Source organism: Arabidopsis thaliana, chromosome 2, assembly GCF_000001735.4.
Source record: "Arabidopsis thaliana chromosome 2, partial sequence".
Taxonomy (NCBI): domain Eukaryota; kingdom Viridiplantae; phylum Streptophyta; class Magnoliopsida; order Brassicales; family Brassicaceae; genus Arabidopsis; species Arabidopsis thaliana.
Window position 1 is genome coordinate 13,435,334 of NC_003071.7, and position 14,904 is coordinate 13,450,237.

At 35.8% G+C, this 14,904-nt stretch overlaps 5 protein-coding genes, 1 long non-coding RNA gene and 1 other non-coding gene across 19 annotated transcripts; 3 read left to right on the forward strand and 4 right to left on the reverse strand.

The window, feature by feature from the left end:
- The first annotated feature begins 1,151 nt into the window (after positions 1 to 1,151).
- On the forward strand, positions 1,152 to 2,678 carry AT2G31560 (signal transducer/transcription protein, putative (DUF1685)). Of its 3 annotated transcripts, NM_179838.2 has the most exons (4): positions 1,152 to 1,806; positions 1,900 to 2,089; positions 2,202 to 2,350; positions 2,432 to 2,678. In NM_179838.2, the coding sequence occupies exons 1-2, from the start codon at positions 1,278 to 1,280 to the stop codon at positions 1,977 to 1,979; spliced, it is 609 nt and encodes a 202-aa protein (NP_850169.1). In that variant the 5' UTR covers positions 1,152 to 1,277; the 3' UTR covers positions 1,980 to 2,089; positions 2,202 to 2,350; positions 2,432 to 2,678. The 3 variants fall into 3 exon arrangements, with proteins under 3 accessions (NP_850169.1, NP_001325346.1, NP_973575.1); NM_201846.2 differs by having other exon boundaries at positions 1,224 to 1,806; positions 1,900 to 2,350; positions 2,432 to 2,660; NM_001336336.1 differs by lacking the exon at positions 2,432 to 2,678 and having other exon boundaries at positions 1,192 to 1,806; positions 1,900 to 2,371.
- Positions 2,641 to 4,590, reverse strand: GPX2 (glutathione peroxidase 2). Its single transcript, NM_128714.4, has 6 exons — positions 4,398 to 4,590; positions 4,071 to 4,147; positions 3,584 to 3,645; positions 3,358 to 3,476; positions 3,003 to 3,170; positions 2,641 to 2,916 (listed from the first exon to the last, which is right to left on the reverse strand). Exons 1-6 carry the CDS (start codon positions 4,440 to 4,442, stop codon positions 2,878 to 2,880), a joined length of 510 nt encoding a protein of 169 aa, NP_180715.1. The 5' UTR covers positions 4,443 to 4,590; the 3' UTR covers positions 2,641 to 2,877.
- AT2G08440 lies at positions 4,127 to 4,420 on the forward strand. Its single transcript, NR_140343.1, has one exon. It is a non-coding gene; the product is annotated as an other RNA (long non-coding RNA).
- Positions 4,591 to 5,508: 918 nt separating the features above from the next.
- On the reverse strand, positions 5,509 to 10,599 carry AT2G31580 (tRNAHis guanylyltransferase). 5 transcript variants are annotated; one of them, NM_128715.3, is made up of 14 exons: positions 10,447 to 10,593; positions 9,318 to 9,504; positions 8,951 to 9,082; positions 8,823 to 8,867; positions 8,515 to 8,684; positions 8,299 to 8,384; positions 8,008 to 8,115; positions 7,382 to 7,638; positions 6,978 to 7,109; positions 6,860 to 6,904; positions 6,605 to 6,774; positions 6,419 to 6,504; positions 6,219 to 6,326; positions 5,509 to 5,923 (listed from the first exon to the last, which is right to left on the reverse strand). In NM_128715.3, exons 1-14 carry the CDS (start codon positions 10,502 to 10,504, stop codon positions 5,804 to 5,806), a joined length of 1,704 nt encoding a protein of 567 aa, NP_565727.2. In that variant the 5' UTR covers positions 10,505 to 10,593; the 3' UTR covers positions 5,509 to 5,803. The 5 variants fall into 5 exon arrangements, with proteins under 5 accessions (NP_565727.2, NP_001325127.1, NP_001325126.1 ...); NM_001336338.1 differs by having other exon boundaries at positions 9,318 to 9,550; NM_001336337.1 differs by having other exon boundaries at positions 6,419 to 6,774.
- A 69-nt stretch (positions 10,600 to 10,668) lies between these two features.
- Positions 10,669 to 11,396, forward strand: AT2G31585. Of its 2 annotated transcripts, NR_143762.1 has the most exons (2): positions 10,702 to 10,845; positions 10,933 to 11,394. It is a non-coding gene; the product is annotated as an other RNA (non-coding RNA). The 2 variants fall into 2 exon arrangements; NR_143761.1 differs by having other exon boundaries at positions 10,669 to 11,396.
- A 99-nt stretch (positions 11,397 to 11,495) lies between these two features.
- AT2G31590 (uncharacterized protein) lies at positions 11,496 to 12,800 on the reverse strand (the record flags this gene model as incomplete). The annotated part of the gene is made up of 3 exons (NM_128716.1): positions 11,496 to 11,793; positions 12,252 to 12,579; positions 12,704 to 12,800. 3 exons carry the CDS (start codon positions 12,798 to 12,800, stop codon positions 11,496 to 11,498), a joined length of 723 nt encoding a protein of 240 aa, NP_180717.1.
- AT2G31600 (INO80 complex subunit D-like protein) lies at positions 12,603 to 14,812 on the reverse strand. 6 transcript variants are annotated; one of them, NM_001336341.1, is made up of 3 exons: positions 14,110 to 14,803; positions 13,003 to 13,472; positions 12,603 to 12,672 (listed from the first exon to the last, which is right to left on the reverse strand). In NM_001336341.1, the coding sequence occupies exons 1-2, from the start codon at positions 14,748 to 14,750 to the stop codon at positions 13,208 to 13,210; spliced, it is 906 nt and encodes a 301-aa protein (NP_001318328.1). In that variant the 5' UTR covers positions 14,751 to 14,803; the 3' UTR covers positions 12,603 to 12,672; positions 13,003 to 13,207. The 6 variants fall into 6 exon arrangements, with proteins under 6 accessions (NP_001318328.1, NP_001324026.1, NP_973576.1 ...); NM_001336342.1 differs by lacking the exon at positions 12,603 to 12,672 and having other exon boundaries at positions 12,847 to 13,074; positions 13,152 to 13,472; positions 14,110 to 14,812; NM_201847.3 differs by lacking the exon at positions 12,603 to 12,672 and adding an exon at positions 13,826 to 13,881 and having other exon boundaries at positions 12,847 to 13,472; positions 14,110 to 14,812.
- Positions 14,813 to 14,904: the final 92 nt, after the last annotated feature.

Below are 14,904 nucleotides of genomic sequence, written 5' to 3' on the forward strand. Positions count from 1 at the left end.
TCAAGAGCTTTGAACCTTATAGTCTAAATAAAGATTTTGTTAAGATATTGATGAGCTTTTCACAAAACTGAAAAACAATGTGGTCAAAAGAAAATAAATTTCGTTGGTCGAGCAAAGGAAAATAGAAAAGCAAACGTTTTTGTTTAGCGTTTAAGAATTGATAATGTGAAAAAACAAATCGATAAAGAAACAAACAAATTAAACCAACATATCTTGATTCCAACTGAACTCCAATTCTGAATTCTGGTTTAAGAAAATGACCTAAACTTAAGCTGAGAGTGTTTTGTCGTTTTCTTGCTAACAAGTCATATTAAGATTGCTATATTTATTAAAATTTAACATTAACCCAAAAGAAAAAAAGATTAACATGTTTATAAATACCTGAACCACAAAAAAAAACTAATAAATTCTGTTCTTTCATATGATATGGATAACATTTAACAACATACTATAACATGTTCCAGCATGAGATACTTAACTTACTAAACACGAATCTAGAGACAGTTAGAACAAGTGTCTAGAAAAATAATTTATACCAATATCTGAAACCAAAATCAAACTCTCTGAAGTAGGCCATACTTCTTCTGTTCGTGTGGCCAGCGGCGACTCCGTGCATAGTTTTCTTTAGATAAATCCAATATTGATAAGTTGAAAAAAAAACAATTTGAAAATTTACACTTTTTAAGTTTTTATAAATTAATGGGACGATTTTAACATTTCTTGATGACCAATGACAACATTGCTTGATGTTGTAAACAATGTTATGAAGAAGATGTCAACTTCATGTCTTCTCAGGTCGCAATTCAATTTTATATCATGTAAATAAATGGGATTACTAGTGATCTCTTCTGCAATACACTTTTTAATATCAGAATATAATTTCTCATGTTCATTTGAATACACTTTGTTTTCTCCTTCCAATTAAGTAGTATACAAATTTTCACAACAATACTTTATGTTTCTCGATGTGATTCAATGTTTATGCAACATTATTATTAGTAAAATAGATGTCCATAAATTAAATAGAAGTTGAAACTTGAAAGACAAACCGAGACGAATCCCAAAATGGAAACCCAATGTTTCTCGAACACACGTTTCATGGAATCATTGATTCGTTTGCATATGGCCCCACAACAAAGATGGCATATATGCAATAATTGATGCTTCTACGTCGCCACTTTTCTAAGAAAGAAACCATCTCCTTTATATAATAATCTTTCCTCACCACTCAATATGTTATATCCGATAACAAAAAACAATCACAGAGAGAAAAACCAATGGCTTGTATTCACATCGAATCATCACATCCACCTGCATGGAAGACACACTCTGTCCAAGAGAACAAACCAGCAAATGCTGATGATATATCGAACACAACCTTACCAGAACACCACGACGGTGGCGACGGGGGAATCCAAGAAACGTGGGCCGCGATTGGAGATTCTGGCGGCAGAGGAGGAGGCTATTTCGCCGGAGAGAGTAGGAAGAAGCTGGAGAAGAAGAAGAGCCAAGTGTTGCTTGAGGGATACGCGTTGGATGATCAAGATGATTTGACGAGAGCCAAGAGTTTGACGGATGATGATCTTGAGGAGCTTAAAGGTTGTTTAGATCTAGGGTTTGGTTTTAGTTACGATGAGATCCCTGAGCTTTGCAACACTTTGCCTGCGTTAGAGCTTTGTTACTCCATGAGCCAGAAGTTCTTAGATGATAAGCAACAAAACCACCACAAGTCCCAGGAGGAAGATGATTCGTCGCCACCACCGACCACGACCGCTCCAATTGCAAATTGGAAGATCTCTAGCCCTGGTAAATCTCTAAATCTGAGATAGATTTGAGTCTTGTGATTATGAAGAACATTTTCTTGACTTGAATGTTTGATTGTTGCAATTTTTGATTCAGGTGATGATCCAGATGATGTAAAAGCTAGACTCAAATATTGGGCACAAACTGTTGCTTGCACCGTACGGTTGTGCAGCTGAACTAGAATCGATTTTCATCTTTGAACCAGAGAAAGACCGTCTTTGCAAGAATGAAGTCTCTGCCATTGTTCGCTGAGAATAGACCTGCAAATGTGTCTGTGGATAAACTGGTTTGGCTTTTACTTTAAAATTCTATGTATGTTATGTGTTGTAGTAATCTTAAGTCTTTATGATTTTAATTGTGTCAAGTGAATAAAAAAACTTCAAATTCTTTGTCTACAGTTCTCCTGACTGTTGTGATTGAGTGCAATGTGGTTGCTTAACATATGACATCTGAATTAGGGTTCTTGTCCTCTCATATGCAGTGATGAGATTTAGACACAGAAATCAATCTCCAACTGTTTTTTTGAAGACCTCTGTTTTTGGCTGAGGTAATTGATCTAACTGTTCATGTTTTGATATCTTCTGTTCTTTCATGATCTTCATCTTGTTTTTGTATCATTGGTAATTAGGCTTATATGATGAGGTTTTGCTTCAATCACAAGATGTCAACAAAGAAAGCACATGACCCTTCTTTTATGTTCTTTTACATGTGATTCTTATCTTTTTGTCCCGTGGCTAGGAAAGAATCAGAAACTTTTTGTGGTCATAAGTTGTGAACACACTTAAACGTGTCGTGTACGATAGGGCAAAAATCCTTTCACATGTTCTTTTTACGTATACAAATGTCTAATAATGACCCAATAGAATTTATTACTCAACTTTTTATGATTTGAGGTTTGTTTGAACGAGAGTCACATGATAATATATGATATATCATCCCATGAAAAGACATCGAATACATCAATTATTTAAAACAAGAATGATAGAATTCAAAGAAAATAAGTTTGCAATGTTGATGATTCTAAGATCATAATTTGGACCAAACGAAAGTTCTTGAAACTTCTTCTTCTGGTGATTAAGAAGAGGCCTGTCCCAACGCAGTTTGAATGTCCTTCTGCATAAACCGAATAACAAACCGTAATAAGATGGTTGTGTATGGATGGATTCCGGTTTAGGTGAAAACCAGGATGGTATACGTACCTCGAATTGAAGAGGAGAGGTTCTGGGAGAATATCTCTGTAAGACCTTGCCATCAGGAGAAACCAAGAATTTGGTGAAGTTCCATTTGATAGCATCAATGAGCAAACCTCCTTTCTCTGCTTTCAAGTACTTGTATAATGGTGCCGTGTTCTTACCGTTCACATCCACCTACATTGCCGTCAACATTTCCGTCAACTATTTATATATACTATTTTTCTTTCCCTATTAGACAATCATCATTCCTCATTAAGTTACTTACAGAAAGTCACATATCCTTAATGTTGTAAAGATCAGTCACTAGTAAAACATTTAACCAATGAAAGAGAGAAGTGTAATAAAAAGAAAAATGAACTACCTTGTCAAAGATGGGGAATTCAGCTTTGAACCTGGTGCAGACAGTTTGTTGAATCTCTTCATTGTTTCCTGGTTCTTGTCCTAAGAACTGATTACACGGGAATGCTAATATCTCCAACCCTATTCTCATTTTTTACATTTATTTAGTTATAGTGACAAGAATTAAAATCCTAACTAAAACCAGGTTTAGTTTTGTGGGAGCTAGCTATAGTATATAAATCAAAGACCTTGCTCCTTGTATTTCTCGTACAGAACATTCAGTTCCTTGTAGTTCGCATCCGTCAGACCACTGCAAGTTAATCAGGAAGTTTAGTTTTGATTTCATCTATTTGATTGACTTTAAGCAAAATCTTAAATTTGAACAAACGAAGACCAATATTACTCGAAATCTCTGTTTATATTTTAACAAACCTATGTTGCGGTTAAGAAAAAAGGACAAGTACTAATCAAACCAAACTGAACCGGATTGAACAAGTACTAATTTCACAAGATCCTTGCAATTATATTTTTTAATCTGGTAGATCACAAATACTTTTTTTTACAGATATCAATGAGCATACAAGCCATACAACCAATACTTAAAGTTGAACATAATAATCCAAAAAGTGAAATCAAACGTTGCTTCCTTTCTTAGATCACAAATACTATCTTGTACAATTAGGCAATGAATTCTAACCAACAAAAAAATGAAAAACAGTGAAAAGGGATTTTTACCATTTGGAAGCAACGTTTACAACCAAAAGAGTTTTGCCTTTGTATTGGTCCAAACTCACATCGTTACCTCCGATATCCTGCCATGTTCATGAATAAAATATAAACACACATAATATGTTTTCTTTTTATAACAAACCTTGAAATTGTTCATCTATATTCTTTTGCCTGAGATCGAACATTAGAAATTCCGGTATCGTAATTTCGGATCAAAACAAAATCTCTTTCTGTTTATGTGTATTAAGAATCTAAGACTAATCATAATAGTTATGAAAAAAAAAACCCTGATAATTTATGAATAAAAGCAAGAAAAACGTTGAGAGGAAAAACCTTGACGGTGAAGTCGTAGATAGACTTTGGAGATTCATCCGCCATTTGCAGTGTCGTTGGTCTCTTTCTGAGTTCTTAGTTATGAACAAAGAAGAGAAGAAATATAAATCTTTTTGTTAACAAATATTTTGTGTGTATATATATGGTTGATAAATGTTATAAGATCAGAATGCTTTAAATGACGAATCTCTTGTGACGAATGGTGGGGTAAGCATCCACGACTTCATATTGATTGCTTACCCTTCTCATTTTTATATTTTTCTTATTTCTGTCTTTCATTGATTAGTTGGTACATGAACTCAATTCCTTATTTAAAATCAAGAAATCTCAAATATATAACTCTTTTTTTTTTTTTCTTTTTTTTTTTGCGTGTTGTGTCGAGTATCAATATTTACACGGAATTTATTTAAATATTAACGTAATTGGAAATAAATTTCACTACAAAAAAAAACATATCAAATTGCCACCTTTCATATTTTCCAAAACGACCACTACAATTGACTTTCATTTTAGATATTAACGATATGATTAATGGAAAAAATCTGTAATAGGATTCGCTGCCAATTATGCTTTCCAATGTTTGACCTGATTTTTCTTAATTATAGCTTGTTCAAAAAGCAAGAAAATTATAGGAAAACATCTAGAATTTATAGATACTGATTTACTGCAAGTTGTCACGTAAAAAATAGTATTTTATCAAAATATCATTGGGTTTTTGGTTCTCAGACTTGAGACCCAAATCAAGAAAGTTATTATATTTACTAGATTCAGTTATATTTCCCTGTTAAATTGATATACTTAAAAGTAATAAATCAATCAATGTGTGGCAAACAAACAAAAAAGTATACTTTTGCTCGGTTGAATAATTTAAAAGTTATATACAAATTTTTCACCAAATATATACAAGTACATAAAGTCGGAATTTAAAATGGAATGAGAACAAAAACATATCTCAGAATCTAACCACCGGACCTGAAAATTTTAGTCTATAGGTCTTATCAAGTAGTTGGACCGACTTAATAGACATTTGAATTACTAGTACTATTCAACAACATGATAGAAAATTATTAATAATACTGGTCTCTAGTGATTATACATTAACAAAATAAATGGAGAGGATAAAGTTACTTTTACGTAACGCAAGAGAAGTTAGCAGTTGGTCGGTGCACAGGTATGGTGTGAATTTAATGTTTTACATATCTATCTATCTCCCTTCTCTCGTCTTCCACAAATGTATTTAACATACAAAACCAATAACTTTTCTAAAATCTTAACAATGGTTGACATACATGTGAAAAACTAAGGTATAACACATGTTGAAAAGAAGTAAAGCTGTGCTAATTGGAGATTAAGAATTTGCAATAAATTAGTCTTACAAGTGAAGTAAAATACTAAAATGCAGCTGTTTATGAGTAGCTAAGAATGTGTAGGTGTTCTTCCCAGAAACAGCGTTCGATGATGTTGCAATGATCCACGACCACTTCTCCTTCCAGTTTCTTCCCTGAAACTACTCCATTCTCAGCTTCCTGAAAAAGAATATTCAGACAGCTCTACAAATATCAAGTTCTGCAACGGAAGAAGATCTTCACGACTGCTTGATGAGTTTGATAGAAACAGTAAGAAACCTCGGCAGGTAGTTACATTTCAGGTTTGGTATATGGATTTAGCCATTTACGAGTTAACAGCCAAAGGTTTGAGTAACTTAATTGATTCATACGATACGATAAGAGCAGAACCAGTTTGGCACTTATAAAGTTTCTCAGCCAGTCCACTGTATCATAATCTTTCTATGCATAGATTTAAAGTTAAGGCAATACTAACCTTTAGACGGAAAACCGAAGAACCCATTCGAAAGATTACAGGTAATGAGTTGTACTCAATTCCAAATTGACGGCTAAGCAGCTCATTTTTCTCTCGTGTTTGTGTACCCTGGGAATGTCATTCACAAAGAGTAAGATAAGAACCATTCTAAGCATTGACTACTTGAGAATAATTTTTTTCAATCCATTATAACAAAGTACCTTTAAGTAATCTTGGGATTGAGTTTTGTTTTTTCCAGACTTAACAAGCATCCAGAAACATGTATTGTACTGATTATTGATGTGGCCTGCCAAACGAAAAACAAAGAAAACATAAGACTACTCATCTAAAATTTTGCAAAGATATAGACGATTCCAAATAATTTATCACAGTGTTATTATACTAACAGTCAACTTGTCTCCACGCCAGATAATCCAAGAGAATATTGTATGTTGGATAGCATACAGCTCGTCCATCGAATGATGGAGGGTACTTCAATTCTTTGTGAGGGAAAAATTCTCCCCATTGTAACACATATGTGGATGTAAAGAAGGATGCGACTGCAGATATTATCTTACTGTAATGCAATACTAAGTATTAAGACTAAGGATATCAGGGAGATACGGCCAAAAGTGTAAGGAAAAAGAGAAATTTAGTTTAACCTGGATTGTCTTTTGTAGAGCTCAGATTCTTTCTTCAAAACAAAGCTGTAATCGATGATGAACTTAATTAATATCTAAATTATGTAAAGCTGAGATAAACAGGTTGCGAGATGGACACCTATACTCATCACTGACACCATAGGCAAAGTGAATATCCTCAAACTCCTCGAGAACAGCCACTGCACATGAATTCATAAGTTTCAGAGCTTGCTCATCATTTGGCTTCTCAAATTCATGAACGTCAGAAAATCTATCAAAATCCAAGCAAGCTCCATGAGTCGTAATTTGCAACACAGAAGACTAGTAATCACTAACAAAATGACTTCTTTCTGAAAATGCAAGTTCAGATTCAATAATCAGAATATTCCCTAGACAAATGCAACCACAACAGAACATAATAAAACTGAACAGGCTAGCCTAGCTGAATCCTATGGAGCGCAAGGATTTTACTAGTCTAAGGCTTCAATGCAGTAAAAAGACTGACAAACTTTTACGAAATAAAGGTAAGCTATAGACAATTACCTGTGAAAGTGACAGCCATCAATCCTAACCACGACCCAAGTTAAAGGTAACAATTTGTTCTCAAACTGAAACGACCTAATAAAATCTGGTTCAATTTTTCCAATGTCTTTCGTGAAGTGGCCAAGATCATTATATAGAGAGGGCTGCTCATTCCAAAAGCTTCTTCCTGCAATATTCTCTGAATGTACAAAAACAGCCTTTCTCCTCAATCTTTTTACAGGATTGCCATTTTCGTCATGCTTTACAGTTTCTTCCACCTGAATCAAGTTAAATGAAAGTGTGTTATTGGAAATTTACAATAAGTCTTAGCTACATAGCATCACGCAAATTTATGATGAACATCAAGAAGAGCAGCTAGATACATCAGTTTTAAACCTGAACATCAACTAAGCTGAAGTAATAGTCTTCTACACATTGCTAGATTTTACTAGGGTTCAGACAATTCAAACTTACAAATTACAATGCATAAGCCTAAACGTACATGTGCATCAACAATATTGTCAACAAACTCAGGTTACTAACATTCTTAGAGACTCAACTTAAAACTGGAAGTCTAAATACATACACAACACATAGCAAAGCAAGTGCTCTGTATATAATTTCTAACAAAAGATATAAATTATCACCTTTTTCTTGAAAAGACAAGATCCTTGGCGAAACAATTCAGGAAGCGTCTTGTAATTGATACCAAATTTCTGAAAGAGAAGCTCATTTTTCTGCTGTTTTTGTGTATCCTGCAGGCATCCAATGGAAATAGAAATCGTGTGTTCAAACCATGTAATATCATTACTAAGCGTGAAACTTGGCTTAAGAAGGTAAAGGGCCATTTTGACATCTGTATTAGAAAAAAAAAATTATAGTCGTAGTGCAGACAAAAAAACATTGATCTCTGCCATAGAAAAGCACGAATAACACACCTTTAGAATCTCTTGGGTTTCACTTACGCTCTTTCCACTTTTAACTAACATCCAGAAACAAGTGTCATACTGATTGTTGGCGTGGCCTGCAACCAAAAAATGGGTTTCACTTAATTCACGAAGATATTCACGCCAATAAGTAGAACTAATATCCGGAAAAACAAGAAATCAAGAATAAGTGTCAAGTACAATATTTATGTTGTCAGAATGTCTTACAGTCCTGTTGTCTCCACGCGAGATAAGCCTGAAGAACCTCTGCTGATGCACAACTTACAACTTTTGAACTGAAGGACGGAGCATATAATAATTTTCTTTGGGGAAAAAACTCTTTCCATTTTGTTACATAAACTGCAGCAAAGAAAGAAGCTACCAACGACAAAATCTTACTGCATATAAAAAAAAAAAACAAGAAAGTGAAAAACAATGAGTCAATCAGAGAAGAAAAAACCACATATCATTGAGGAAAAGGTTTTCTTCAAGTAAATTCACTAAAAATATGGAATCAACTTTAATCGAAAAAATACCTGGCTCGTCTCTGGTAGAATCTTGATGTTTTCTTGAATACAAAGCTACAAAAGACATGTAAACATATAAATCTTGTACAAGATACATAGAGGTGAAATAAATAAAGTCAATGGAGTGTATTTAGGACCTGTATTCGTCACTGTATCCATAAGCAAAGATTATGTCAGGAAACTCTTCCAAAACCGCAGCTGAACATGAATTCATCAAATTGAGGGCTGTTTCATCATTAGGCTTCTCAAACTCATGAACTTGAGAAAATCTGTAGTTATCAAACAAAGGTAAGCAGGTGTAAGTAAAATGCCAAAGAAAAAAAACATTCTTTCAGGAACAATGTCAAATCATGCTTCCAAAATCCATCAAAGATGCAGCCTTTAATCATTATTTTCCCTCAATTATTCCAGAGATACTACAATCTACACACCATCACCATTGACATTGGAGTAGTGATAAATTTCATATAGATCATTATATTATACACAATCTGTAAAATTTACCTAGAAAAATCACGACCATCGATTCGAACAACCATCAAGTTAGGAAGCATGACTTCATCCTCCAATTCGAATGATTTCACATACTCGTATTTGCTATTCGCCATATCCCTCAAGGTTTCACGAAAGTTTTCTTCTTTCTTCTTTGCTTCTACGCTATCGACTTTGAAACTACCAGACACAAAAAAAACTGCAATCGAACAGGATATTAAACCGAAAGCTGAGTCGACATTGCTCTGTGAAAGAGAAACCAAACTATATGAGCAAAGACGGTTTACTTCACATAAGGAGATAAAAAAATGGCAGTATTCCTTACCAATACTAGTTCAGGAGCATATAAGATTCTTAATGCAGTACCAATAAAGATCACAATCAATTCAGGAACATATAAAACTTTCCAATAAGATCATTTTCTCAAGTTCAAAAACAATGAATTCTTAGCTAGGGAATCGTGTGCAGGAAAGTACAGAATTTCAAATCCTCACCAGAAAGACAAGGAGAATTAGGACAAGTTTTAATACCTTAAGACAAATATGGTTCGAGAGAAGCGACAACATCAACAAGTGAAGGGTTCGTGTGAAATCATAAAACTTTTGTGTCAAAGCGGAAAATAAATAATAAGAGCACGAAGATAGTTCTTCTATATCTACATTAACTCTTACTACCACACAGAGGAGAGGCGAAAGTAAGACAGCAAAGAGGAGCTTAAGAAGAAAAACAAGCAACGAAGCTTTAGATCATTGTTTAGGTTCATTTATCTATCACCATTGTCTATTTAGTGATCTCTGAGCTAAATTTGATTTTGGAAGATGAAATCAGTGGCAATAAGGTGAGAGAGATTAGTGGAACTAACATAAGAGCCAACGATGTTTATGAAAGATACAATTTAGTATTCCTATTGACAATCGAAAATCTAAAATCATCTCAATGCCACGGTCACATAATAAATAGATCTGTATGTTTCTCATCATACACTACCAAATACTATAATTTGTTCAAACGTTTGAATCAATAACAAGAACATCAAATCCACAACTCTAAACACTTCGAATTGACAAAATTAAAAGGCAACAAAGCTGAATTAAGCTCGATTGATGAAGAAATATGGAAATGGATAGTGAGTGATTCTTACCTTGTAAGCAGTTGCAATTCTCAGCTTCCTTTCTAACAACGCCGACGGAATTGATCATTTGGTTTCATAGCCGTCGTGGTGTGAGAGATGTTGTGAAGAAAAAAATAAAACTTGATTTTTTTTTTCCTTTGTTAAAATTAATCACCCTATCACATGTTGCCACGTATACGGCTCTCTCACCCTCTTAAAACTCTCTGAAGAGAGTCGGCTCTGTGGTTTTTTATCAGTTTAGATTTATTTTAATTACTATAATTTAAGAGAGTCAACCAAGGCAAAAGATCAATTTCTCTCTCTTCTCTCTCTACGATTATTCAGAGAGAGGAAACATGATCTTTGTTTCTCCATCCAGTTTGTTTACTGGTTTTGTCTCTGGTATGGTCCAGCTTTGTCTACGGCGAGGTTCGGCTTTGTTTCGGCTATCTGTTGCCGCTTTTTGTTTTTTCTGTTGAATAAATTATGCGATCTATATTAGTGTTGTGGTTTTAGGCGATTCGTTTTTGCCTAAACACAATTCTCTCCAACATAAGATTGATGAATATGATGCTTGAGTTCCTGAACCGTTGACGTTTAATCGGGAAGATTTTGAAGTTGAATTTTCATGAAGTTGAAGATTTGTTTTTAGAGCTTTGGAATTGACAATTGCTATCACCGGATTCAACATGCATATCGCGGTGTTCTGGGTTTCTATGGAGTCAACAATCTTCTTCGGCGGCGACCAGTGATTCTCCGATCTTCTTCTTCTCACGTGTCTTCAGCACCTAACCTTCTCATGACACGTGTTTTAGGTTCTGTTTCAATGATTCTTCTTTCTTCCTGATGCGGTTTCCTACTTGGGCTTCATAGTTGGGTTTGAAAAGTCTTACACTTATGTTTAGTTGAATTTGGCTCTGTTGTTTGTCTCAAATTTTGGCTTATGTTGATATAATAAAGGGAAATTCACATTTATAACCATCAAAAAATTATAAATTGAGAAACTAACCTATGCAAAAAAATACAATGATATTAAGTGTATAAAGTGTAATAATACAATAATATCCTCACCACCATAACTATTCACACCACCATCCCAGCCCAGAACCACCACCACCACCACCACCGGAACCTTTGCCACCACCGCTGGAACTCACTCGCCGGAAAATTACCGCCGGAAACCACCGCCGGAACTCCCTCGCCGGAAACCACCGCCGGAACTCCCTCGCCGGAAACCACCGCCAGAACTCCCTCACCGGAAAAATCACCGCTGGAACTCCCTCGCCGGAAACCACCGCCGGAACTCCCTCGCCGGAAACCACCGCCGGAACTCCCTCACCGGAAAAATCACCGTCGGAACTCCCTCGCCGGGAAACCCTCGCCGGAACTACGTTGTCGGAAAATCACCACCTGAACTTCTTCACCGGAAAACTCTCGCCGGAAATTTTTGCCGGAATTCCATCGCCGAAACCCACCACCGGAACTCCCTTGCCGGAAAACCCTCGCCGGAGCTCCGTCGCCGGAAACCTTCGCCGGAACTCATACCACCACCACCGTTGGTCATTTTTTATACCCTTCATGTTAGTTTCTTAATTGATACATATAGTATGCTATATTCTTAATTTTTTAGTAGAAAAGTGTTATTCTTGCAAATGACCTTATAATAAAATGGACACTCTTGTGAAAAAAAAATAAAAAATTGAGATATGTCATGTTCCAAAAAGTGATACTGAGACCATATCTGAACTCTTATTCAAACTGTTAACTTCAACTGTAACATGAAACCATGTCAGTTGTAAATAAAAAATTGACAGAATCAAACGAGTGATGTTAACGTTTTTTTAGGAGGTTTCAGAATACCTCCCATGTTTAGATATGTTTCTTGTTGCTTGTTCTGTTCTGAATCCTTTTCACGTTGTAGGATTATCATGTTTTTGCGTTTGGATGAGTCGCCAAGGTGCAGGTTATTGTTGGAATCCCTATCCTCAACACGTCTTGATGATTCTCCTGTTTCATAAACCCGTCTGACTCCTGGTGTGGGCGCAGCAACAGAGGATTGAAGTCTGCCAATACCACTTTGAGTAGTAGGATGAGTGTAAGGCTGGAAGGCTGCAGTTCTTGAAGATGAGAAGTAGGGAGTAGCAGCAGCTAACCTGATTACATCTAAACCGGCCAAATTTGGTTCCTTTTTACTTTTTTAGTATCCGGTCGCTACTTTTGGTTGTGACTATTCCGGTTCCTCTTGAAATTAGTTTCCTAAATTAAAACGTTCGGAAAAATTCTAAACCGGATAGCCAAAAATCGAAGTATGCCAAGTTTTGGCCACCCATAATTTCGAAAATACAATTTGTCAATTGCAAAGCATCGTTGCCTGAGTCTCCCATTAGCCATTAGACCATTTCGATTTTGCATACGCTTTTCACAAGTAAATTTTAGAAATGAACAAAATTGCAACTAAACTGAAATGGACATCTCCAAATGTTAGAATGAGTTCCAACTTCCAACACACTAGTTTTTGTGCTTATGGATCTGTTATCTTCTTATTAAGCCTAATAAACTACCACTATCTAAACTACTATACCCTACCGGACACTGTAACAAAACCTCTCTTAATAGCTCAGGGCAGATAAACATCCGATACCTACACTGTAACAAAATCTGTAGACGATTAAGAGCGCAACATAATACGTTTTATGTCACTTCTTAGAATGATATAGTAAGGCAGAGATCCTCACCTTTTCCCTTCTGGGACATACACAAAAATAACTTCTGGCAACGCTAACAGCTCAACTCAGCTTGTATTTTCTTCTTTTACTACACTTTTAAGTTTACACTCCTTCTGTGGATTTTTTCGTTTCGCTTGAATATGATGCACAAACGCAGCTACTATAACATGGAGCTTTGGGGGAGGCTTGCTTGTTGAAGAGACATTATGACCAGCATCCTTTAAAGCTTTAGCCACATGCTTTTGGGCTTTCTGGAAGTGTATATTACACAGTGCAGGAACAGTCGACGCAAGTGTTGGTTTTCCACAAAGTAATGGTCCTGCTGGGGCTCTGAATGTACAATGGAAACAATGCAGAGTTAGGTGAGAATTGCTTAAATTATCATTATATGCTAATTACAAACCAGCATACAAACTTACCTATATATGAAATCTAGGTTGTAAAAACTCAAATCTGAAACTTGGTTTATGTTTTAATACTACCACAATGGGACTATTCTAACACAAATACATTTTCAAAGGGTGATATAGTTATGCTAATACTCATATCCTGACTATTTTACAAATACACATCAAAACAGACAACTTCAAGCATCTGCGTCAGTTATGTGTATCAACCAGAACAACAAAGCACATAGAGCAATATTTTAACACAAGGCAACTACTGAATCTATAAATGATTACCGACGATCACTATCTCGATGTCCAAAGCTAAGACTTCTCCCAAACCCTATGAAAAACTTTGAAAAAAAGTCAAGTGTCAATCCCAAATCCTTTCTGCAAACTTGAAAAAAAAAGAGAAACAATCTCTTGGCTCACTACATAACACAAAACAGCTTTGCAGTTTCAATTCATCATCACTACAACATCTTCACCAACTATAATATGCAAAGAACACAACTTGAAGCATCAATTACTTTGGTTTATACGAGAATTTTAAAACCAAATAAAGGGAAAGTGAAACAAACCGTTTAATGACGTTTGTGCAACCAGTGTAGAGCTTCTGCTTACTATCCTTGAGAATATGCAATTGACAGTATTTCGTAAGCGCCATAGCTTTAGCTTTGCATCCATACATACAACTCCCACAATTACTATTCGCATACTGATCACTCTTAACACCATCATTGTTAGTAACATTGTCTCCACTACCTTCAACAGCATCACCACCATCTCCGATATCTCCCTCTTGACCAAGCCTCCGTCTCTTATTCGATTGATTATTTTCGTCTTTAAACTGACTAATCCCATACTTCCACCAATAATCCCTGTGTTGTGCCTTGACATCCTCCATTAAAGCCCAATAATTGTCTCTATAACACTTGGCCAGCTGCTTCAGGTTGTGTGATCGGCGTTTGAGAAGCTCCGACCGGGTTATGTGACTGGAGCGTGCGAGGATTTCATCTTCTTGTGACATCGTAATCGGTGAATTCGATGTCGACGGTAAGCCGCTGGTGCTAGGGTTAGGATTTAAGGTAGAGTTTCGAATTAGGGGCTCGGCTGAGGTGGAAGCCACTGCGGTTGTTGATGCAGCGCCGGAGGAATACGGAGGCCGTGGTGGTTTCGAGGAGAAAGGGTTTTGCTGAATGTTCTTGGAAGCTGACGCCATTGCCGTCGTCGGAAAATGACAGAGCTTCAAAATCAGATGTTCTTGTCGGGAATGAAATTATTAATTTTTAAAAAATAATATTAGTACTTAAATTTTAAAATATATTAAAGCCCATAAAATGTCCATTGGGCTGACATATTCAACAAATAGGCCC